Source organism: Coregonus lavaretus (assembly GCF_964263955.1).
Source record: "Coregonus lavaretus genome assembly, chromosome: 18".
NCBI classification, from domain to species: Eukaryota; Metazoa; Chordata; class Actinopteri; order Salmoniformes; family Salmonidae; genus Coregonus; species Coregonus lavaretus.
This window is the reverse complement of record NC_140005.1, coordinates 30,613,842-30,623,407: the sequence shown is the minus strand read 5'-3', so window position 1 is coordinate 30,623,407 and position 9,566 is coordinate 30,613,842. Positions and strand designations below refer to the sequence as shown.

The 9,566-nt window shown below is 42.6% G+C and overlaps 2 protein-coding genes across 2 annotated transcripts; one reads left to right on the top strand and one right to left on the bottom strand.

The window, feature by feature from the left end:
- Positions 1 to 1,007: 1,007 nt before the first annotated feature.
- LOC311146135 (stathmin-4-like) lies at positions 1,008 to 4,629 on the top strand. Its single transcript, XM_084182611.1, has 5 exons — positions 1,008 to 1,068; positions 1,163 to 1,252; positions 1,470 to 1,675; positions 1,930 to 2,121; positions 2,381 to 4,629. The coding sequence occupies exons 1-5, from the start codon at positions 1,056 to 1,058 to the stop codon at positions 2,435 to 2,437; spliced, it is 558 nt and encodes a 185-aa protein (XP_084038737.1). The 5' UTR covers positions 1,008 to 1,055; the 3' UTR covers positions 2,438 to 4,629.
- Positions 4,630 to 5,746: 1,117 nt separating this feature from the next.
- il17a/f1 (interleukin 17a/f1) lies at positions 5,747 to 6,883 on the bottom strand (the record flags this gene model as incomplete). Its single annotated transcript, XM_084182609.1, has 3 exons — positions 5,747 to 5,987; positions 6,330 to 6,565; positions 6,851 to 6,883. The coding sequence occupies 3 exons, from the start codon at positions 6,881 to 6,883 to the stop codon at positions 5,747 to 5,749; spliced, it is 510 nt and encodes a 169-aa protein (XP_084038735.1).
- Between the last annotated feature and the right edge of the window lie 2,683 nt (positions 6,884 to 9,566).

Genomic DNA, 9,566 nt, shown 5'->3' with positions numbered 1-9,566 from the left:
CCTGTGTGCTGCCTTCCTGTTCTTTCAACACTGCATGAATACTCACTCAGAAAAATCAAGGAAACTAAATAACAAGCAACAAGACCCTTCATAGAAAAAGAAAGCCAGTGTAAGTCGTAAAAGCATGTTGAATTCAAGTAGGTGAAGGATTGAATATATTGCCAACTCTTTCTACATGTCAGTCAATCCTCACAGTAGGCAGGCTCAACAACAGCAAGGTTCAATATGGAAGAGTAGTCCTACAGCTAGTCATGACTGAAGGGGTTTTGAGTATGTAGGGGGAATGTATTGTGTGGCCTAGTGGCCTAGCTACTGTTGCGAGGTAGCTTTGTGTAAGCGTGTGAGATTAGGGGCCAGTGAGAAAGATGGTGGATGGAGAGAAAGAGAGAGGAGAGAAAAGCAAAGAAAGTAAGAGAGAGAGAAAAAAATAGAGAGAATATTCAGATTCTCTGTGGGTGGATTCTTTTGTTGTTTTTGTGGTACAGTGATTGCTTGAAGAGCAGGAGCTAACAAAAATGGAAAGATTATTATGATGTTATTATGAAGTATCTATCTTTCTCTCCATCCATCATTCTCTCCTTTTTGCTGTAGACAATAAGGCCTGTATGTTATGTGAGCAAGCTAGGTAGGCCCTGCCTTGTTTTATTATATAACAATACTGTACCATCATGCTCTGATAATGTGTGATCTGTCAATCTGATTATCACGAGGAGAGAGAGAGAGGGCTTGACAATGGTTAGGTCACTTCTGCGGCAGAATACAGATGGTACTCTCACCCAATCACCCTCCTCTCTATCTCTTTCTCACCCCTCCCTCTCTCTTTTCGTGACAAGCGTAAGGGCTCAAGTGCTCTCTATGAGTGGGTTTGAATGAAGGCTTTACAGTAACTCACGATGGGTCCGTTTTATTGTAATGGTAATAGAACTCTGTAGCTGTACAGGGATTTAACACGTGTTTGCAGAACCCAGGGTCTGATGTTAAATCAATTTTTTTTGTCTCCCTTTTAGGACTATCTGATTCACCACAGTGTCTTTAGAAGATAAACAAGAGGCAGAATGACTCTCGCAGGTACAGTGTGTGTGTTTGCATGTGTGTGAGAGGGAGAGAGAGGGAGAGAGGGAGAGGGATAGATAGATTAATGATGGTCTTCTCTCCCCTGCAGCCTACAGAGACAAGATACGGGAGCTCCCTCTAGTGTCCATCTTCTGTTCCTGCATCCTACCTGAAACCAAAGAAAAGCCCACTAAGAAAGGCAAACAGCTTTACACAATTTTACCACAATCTACCTGCAAGTCCCACAGCACACCATAGAAGCCATTTCATTCAATGAGCCAGAAATCAGCTTACTGTAATTATCGTTTTTTGATGCAGCTACACAAATGGCACCCCTCCCCCTCATTGGTATTCAATTTCCTTTGGGTCCTTCCTTTATACAATCTCACAATTTTCTTAATCTCTGCCCTCTGCAGATGTGGTAGACCTGAATCTGTGCATCATCAGGGATATGGAGGTGATTGAGCTGAACAAGAGGAGGTCCGGCCAGGCCTTCGAGGTCATCCTGAAGCCCCCCTCGTTTGACGGGGGTCCGAACCCCCTCGCCACCACACCCCCACGCAGGGAGCCCTCCCTGGAGGAGATCCAGAGAAAGCTGGACGCCGCCGAGGAGAGGAGAAAGGTGAGGGGTCAGAGGTCAGGGGTCAGGAGGGAAAGAAAGCCAATATTTACTGTTTCTAGATTTGTATGGTGGAGATGGGAATGCTCACAGAATGTTGGTCAGAATTGAATTTTTCCAGTTTGGTGGGGAGATGGAATTCTTAGAGTCAGGTGGGCAGTGTTGAGCAGGACTGCTTTGTATCATTGAAGATGTAGGGACTCTGGTCTCTGTTCATCCACTCACCCCTCCCTCTTCCCTTCTCTATCACACCCTAGTGCCAGGAGGCTGAGTTGCTGAAGCACCTGGCTGAGAAGCGGGAACACGAGCATGAGGTGGCCCAGAAGGCCCTTGAGGAACACAACAACTTCATTCGGCTGGCCAAGGAGCGCCTGGAGCTGCGCATGGAGAACAACAAGGAGAAACGGGAGGCACACCTGGCTGCCATGCTGGAACGCCTGCAGGAGAAGGTAGAGTTACACTTAGCTGATACCCTAGGCAGGGTTGGGGTCCATTCCATTTCAATTCACTCAATGCAGGAAGACTCTAGCTCCTTTGTTTTTTGTTTGTTATTCATCTGTCATGGATAATATCATCCATATTCAGTCAGAATAGTTCTAGTTGGTTAAGACTAATCATCCATAGAATATCATTACCTTTGACCATTATTTTCTTGATATGAAACGGACGGGAAGTCTAAAGGGTGGTGTCTGTGTTTCTCTCTTTCAGGACAAGCACGCTGTGGAGGTGAGGAAAAACAGAGAGCACAAGGAGGAGAGCGCGTAGAGAGAGAGAGATGGAGAGAAAGAAAGAGAGAGCGTGGAGCCTCTGTTTTGTTGAGTGAGAATAGGAGAGAAGGGAAAACAAAAGAAAAAGAGACTAGCATGACAGGTTTTTAAAATGGACATGGGATTTGTTTGACAGACGAGAATCCACAATGATGGTGTTGAAGGAGGAGAAGTGCACACAAGGCAGTTTCCTGGAGAGACAGAAAATCAAGTTGTAGTTTTGTAGTGCTCTTGAGTGTAGCAGAGTATAAGAGCACTATGCACAATTTAGTAGATAATTGCACCTTCTGTAGGCTTGGCATTTATAATAGACCATGAACACATAATTATTTGCAAGAGATCTAAACATAGCTTACCTTTTTAAAGTTCTGGTCAATAAAATCACTGACACATATACTTACATTTAAAGCATTCTACACATCATGATTGATGACACTTTTCACCACTTAATGGCATGTCAGCTTATGTAGATAAATAGTCATAGAATGGGCTACTGATGCTACCGGCTTCGCAATTTTTATCTATTTCAAATAGGAAAGCTCCATGATCTTAAGCGTTAATTATCTCCATCTTTATTGTGTAGTAAATGGCTGTTGTGTTTCACTGTGGTGTGTAGTGTAGTGTTGATTGTGCACTGCTAGTTTATTTTGTGTGTTTTCAGACATAGTAGATTTGATTATTTGGAGAATAGACTGTATTACACTTATATGTACTAGTTACAGATGTAAACTCAGCAAAAAAAGAAACGTCCCTTTTTCAGGACCTTGTCTTTCAAAGATAATTTGTAGAAATCCAAATAACTTCACAGATCTTTATTGTAAAGGGTTCAAACACTGTTTCCCATGCTTGTTCAATGAACCATAAACAATTAATGAACATGCACCTTTGGAACGGTCGTTAAGACACTAACAGCTTACAGACGGTAGGCAATTAAGGTCACAGTTATGAAAACTTAGGACACTAAGGAGGCCTTTCTACTGACTCTGAAAAACACCAAAAGAAAGATTCCCAGGGTCCCTGCTCATCTGCGTGAACGTGCCTTAGGCATGCTGCAAGGAGGCATGAGGACTGCAGATGTGGCCAGGGCAATACATTTCAATGTCTGTACTGTGAGACGCCTAAGACAGTGCTACAGGGAGACAGGACGGACAGCTGATCGTCCTCGCAGTGGCAGACTACGTGTAACAACACCTGCACAGGATCGGTACATCCGAGCATCACACCTGTGGGACAGGTACAGGATGGCAACAACAACTGCCCGAGTTACACCAGGAATGCACAATCCCTCCATCAGTGCTCAGACTGTCCGCAATAGGCTGAGAGAAGCTGGACTGAGGGCTTGTAGGCCTGTTGTAAGGCAGGTCCTCACCAGACATCACTGGCAACAACGTCGCCTATGGGCGCAAACCCACCGTCGCTGGACTAGACAGGACTGGCAAAAAGTGCTCTTCACTGATGAGTCGCGGTTTTGTCTCACCAGGGGTGATGGTCGGATTCGCGTTTATCGTCGAAGGAATGAGCGTTACACCGAGGCATGTACTCTGGAGCGGGATCGATTTGGAGGTGGAGGGTCCGTCATGGTCTGGGGCGGTGTGTCACAGCATCATCGGACTGAGCTTGTTGTCATTGCAGGCAATCTCAACGCTGTGCGTTACAGGGAAGACATCCTCCTCCCTCATGTGGTACCCTTCCTGCAGGCTCATCCTGACATGACCCTCCAGCATGACAATACCACCAGCCATACTGCTCGTTCTGTGCGTGATTTCCTGCAAGACAGGAATGCCAGTGTTCTGCCATGGCCAGCGAAGAGCCCGGATCTCAATCCCATTGAGCACGTCTGGGACCTGTTGGAGGGTGAGGGCTAGGGCCATTCCCCCTAGAAATGTCAGGGAACTTGCAGGTGCCTTGGTGGAAGAGTGGGGTAACATCTCACAGCAAGAACTGGCACATCTGGTGCAGTCCATGAGGAGGAGATGCACTGCAGTACTTAATGCAGCTGGTGGCCACACCAGATACTGACTGTTACTTTTGATTTTGACCCCCCCTTTGATCAGGGACACATTATTCCATTCCTGTTAGTCACACGTCTGTGGAACTTGTTCAGTTTATGTCTCAGTTGTTGAATCTTGTTATGTTCATACAAATATTTACACATGTTAAGTTTGCTGAAAATAAACGCAGTTGACAGTGAGAGGACGTTTCTTTTTTTGCTGAGTTTATGTGATGTATCACTCAATATCAATTATAAAAAGTTTAAAGTCATTATAAGAGATCCTTGTTGTTTGTATGCTTACTGACATGTGCACTTGTCACGTGTGTGTGCGCTTGTGTCTTATCTAACTCCCCTGCTCTCTGAACTCTGTGTTGTAGGTGTCATGACGGCCTGATCACAACACGAGCTGAACTTATTTTTGGAAGCCATTTTGAAGGCCGTCGCCAGCCTGTTCAGACGGTAGCCCTCTGGGTTCAGTTGTTTGGAGTAAAGACTGAGACTATGACATTCTAATGATGACACATGAGAGAGGTGGTCAAGTCAACGACTGAAGCGGATTGGTCAGTGTGCCCTGCTTTAGGAACTGACCAGTACAACAAAACAGATGTTAAAAGATCGAGCTGAAACATATGACAAAGGATGACGTCATTGCTACCTTCCTCAGCGTTCTGCTCAGGATTCTCTCTGTGCTTTGCTGACGTGCCGACAGTGCCAACGGTGGGTCTGTGAGTGTGAGTGTTAGCGTTTCCGTAAGGATGAGTGTGAGCATGAGTGTGTATGCTTCAGTAAAAACACTTTGATATCGCACATTTTGCTTTGAGCTCACACCTGCAGGCAAGGTTTTAACTCAAATGTCATTATGAGTTTGCTTTGTAAACTTGAGTCTGTCGGAGCCAACATCATTGTAAATCTACTGAAGGGAATGATGTGGCTGCTTGTTGCTGTACAGAAATTGTGCTCTATTTTAGATGCCAAAATATAATTAAAGGAGTTCTGTTTTTAATTGATCATGTGAATTTCTTTATTCAATAAATACCAAAATATCATCCAATACATTAAATAACCCAAAAATAAATAGAACCACATAGTGAATAAATACATAATCAATTGTGTGATTTAAAGCTCAATAGAAAATATATCCATATTTGATTATTCAAATCGATCTTTCAATGACATAAAGCTCCATAAAACGAACACACAAATACTTTCAATACATTCTACGCATGTGGGGATCGAACGTACACCTTGGCATTGCCAACACTCACTGCTCAACCAGCTGCATCACCAGGCTGGACCTAAATCACACAGATATCATTACTGTTGGTGCTCAATGCTAGGCCTGACACAGGTGCAGCCCACCGCGATGATCTTTGACTCCAGCCGGTAGTGGTATCTGTCCCCGCTCCCCATCACCTTCCTCAGGACCAGGATCTGGTGGTAGATGGGTTTGGACTCCAGGTTCCTGTCCTCCTTACCCGCGACGTTCAGACAGCCCTCCAGAGAGCACCTGACCTCCGAGATGAAAGGGGGAAAGCGGGACTCATCATAGGTAGTGCTGGAGAGAGAGAGAGAGAGCGAGAGAGAGAGAGAGAGAGAGAGAGGACGATATTAGAGATCACAATGTATTCAACAGAGCACAGCTGAGAATTCCTACTTCTTTTTAAGCAAGCTTCCTAAAGGTATGAATGGCATATTTCATATAAGCATATAGCATTTTGCTATTTTATTTTATTCCTTACTCTGTAAGTGACCTTAGGTATTTTGAAAGACGCAAATAAAATGTATTATTATTATTATTTTGAAAGGCATATAAAAAAAAATTATACCAAAAAAATGTTTGTCCGTGTGTATTGTGGTATTTCTATTGTGTCTGTGTAAGCTCGTTGCAGGTCCTCACTTGTAAGTCCATGGGGAGATCGAGTGGTTCCAAATGGGTCTGAAGGGACGGGAAGGAATTCTGTAGCTCGGGTCCAGGTGCAGGGGGACAGTTATTGTGTCTGGACCTGTAGGCTCTACAGGCTTCTTGTCTACCCGTGGGTTGCTCCGTGTGCGGCTTCCTGACATCCCTGGATGGGCGTGGGGGGCCGCCTCTGCCCCCATCATCATCATCCTCACCCCCATTACACACAGCACCTGAGGAACAGAGGGACTGTTAGTGGCCTGGTATCACCTCTGAAAGAAGGCATATATAGGACAGTTTTGCTAAATTTGTTGCTAAATATGTTTGCTGATTTACACTATGAGCCAAAAAAATTCAACAGCAAAACATAAAACATAATCTTTACTCTACTATGAACCCAATAAGGTAAAATGGATAATCAAAATGACAGAACTGAACTTTAAAACGATTGCTCAGCAGATACAGACACCAGTGGCAAACTCAACTGATATCTTGAAGATACTAAAGTAATCACTTACCATCAAAAAGTGTACGTTTGAAGTAGAACCCATGATTTGTTTGTTAGTCTTGTCGTCCACAGTGGAAGGTCGTTGCTGTGGTGTAGTCTTGGTCTGGTTGTCTGGTTGTCTCACAGTGTTCTGCTGGTCTTTGTCTGCTGCTGTGTTTTGGTTCTGTTCAGGTTGTCTGAGGTAATGCTGTAGGTTTTATACTGTAGTGGCCGTGTGTCTACGCCTGAAGTTTCACTTCCTGTGGTGTTGCGATTGCCTTTCATCCTCTGTTTAATGCTTACTAGCTAACCACACAGCGTGAAAAGTAGTGCACATAGTTACTGCTGTCATATATACTAACTGTAAGTCGCTCTGGATAAGAGTGTCTGCTAAATGACTAAAATGTAAATGTAAATATATGAAATCTTTGTAACACTTTACTTGACACCCAGTGTCATAACACGTTATGACACTGTTGTAGCCATGTCATAATATGTCATAACAGCTGACATAACTTGTCATAAGCTGTTATAATATGTTCATAATACTGTCATGACACAGATATTTAGATCTGTTGTGACATATTGTATATTGCGTTATTTTATGTACTGGTTATGACACCTACATAAGAGTGTCAAACCCCACAAAACCTACCACACAAAGCAAAACATTGCATTACACCATAGCCTACGTGTCAACAATATGTATATGATACATACAAAAATGATTAATTGACCATATTAAATGATCATTGTAACTGCGCACACATTGATGTCAGACATGCACATATCCCAATGCTCTGTTGCTGATGACTGGGATGAATGCAGGAGCAGATTTCAGGAGCAGGACACCCTCTTTTTGACTGATGATTGACATAAGGACATGTATGTGATGGGCCTATCTGGCTTATATGATTATGATGGTCATAATGCTTCTTGACAGTGTCATAAAGTTTATTTCCTACAAGTTATTTAAAATATGATGAAAAATAACATGACTGGAAATAATTAATTACAACAACAAGAAAGGATTTAAGAAACAAACTTTCAAACAAAAGGAAACTTCTTGGCAGGTACATGTTTTATTTGAATAAATGTGGGTTTTGACACTCTTATGTAGGTGTCATAACCAGACATAAAATAAGGCAATATATGTTACAACAGGTATGAATATATCGGTCATGACAGTGTTATGACCATATTATGACAGGTTATGACAAGTTATGTCAGTTGTTATGACATATTATGACATGGTTAAGACGTGTCATAATGTGTTATGACACTGACTGTCAAGTAAAGTCCTACAGAAATCTTATTGTCATATTTTGGGAATTTCAAGTCCATTGTGGGGTCCATAGTAGGCCAGATAACTTTGTTCCATGACAAAGTCAGTTGCAAAAGACTGTTAATGACACGTATTATCATTATTATCATTAGTGTTATGTAGGGCTCAACAAAGCATTTGTCAAATAATTTGATACTGACATTAGCCAACCAGCCAGCCATGGGAAGCTGTATGGTTATGGGCCAGATTGTGTCAATAGTTCTGATAGGTATGAAGATGTCCATGTCACAGCAACAGTATGTCAGTTGAAACAGCCATTGTCAAGCCATGTGATTGTCATAGCCATAGGAGTCTACTGACTTTTTTGTTGTTGATTATATTATCTTAGATCAACTCAGTTCATTTGGTCATGTGCTTAAAATTATGTATCACAGTAATAATACAACTATATGTATATAGACACCGTATGCTTCCTCGCTCTTGATGCTCCCACGCTTCAACACTCAGAACCAAATAGAACCAGCAACTGACCTGGATTATCATGCCGATCATTATGTAACCATGGGTTCAGATAGACCACACTGTGAGTTTCCATCCTCACATTTCTTGCCTTGTCATGGTTTTGTTTTTTTCCTCTTGAGATGCACTCATGTATCATGATGAACATGATATCGAGACACTGCGGTTGAATGTAGGAAATGCAAACTTGTAGTATATTTGAAGTTTAAAATGGCTTCTAGTTTGTAATTTCTATTTTAAAAGGTCAGAGTTGATTTGCCCTAACGAAAAATGTATTCACCTCTACAAAACATGTCCTTTAATTATAATCCACATAATAATTCACATTTCCTGTTGCTGCTAGATTATTTTCCTGCTGTAGAAGAATTGGCTCAAATTAAGATCCTACATCGGTAGATGTATCTTGAGTGATTTATTTCACCTTACAAGGTTGAACCCTAACACAGTATGTCCCAAATAGCGGGCCTGGACATGGCAAGTTCTCCTAGAGTCAGAGCAAAGGACTGAGTTCAGGCCAGCCAAATTGGTTTGATTCATTTGATGAGACTAGAAAAACCTTTAGGTGGGTGATTTACAGCCCTTTCTGAAATAAAGGGTCATATTCTCTTAGTTGCAAAACCGTTTGATATCTAGTTCGTGATACATAAAAGCTATACTACGCTATCTCAGAGCTGAAGCAATGAAAAGGGAGGGATCTCGGAGCGAGAGTTCAGGTACTTCAGTAAGACTTGACTGGCTTTGATGTGGCTCAGATCTTCTAGGACTTAGTTTCCCCCCTTTGTTCTGTCAACACAATCTAGGACACCACTGTCAATGGAAATGTGGATGTCAGGCCATGGGTTAACCTACATGGGGGTTTCTAAACATCCAGGAATCTCTGAAGTTGCTTCCTCCACTTCCGCTAACAGCCAACCAGCGTGGGCTAAGTAATATCCAGGAATCA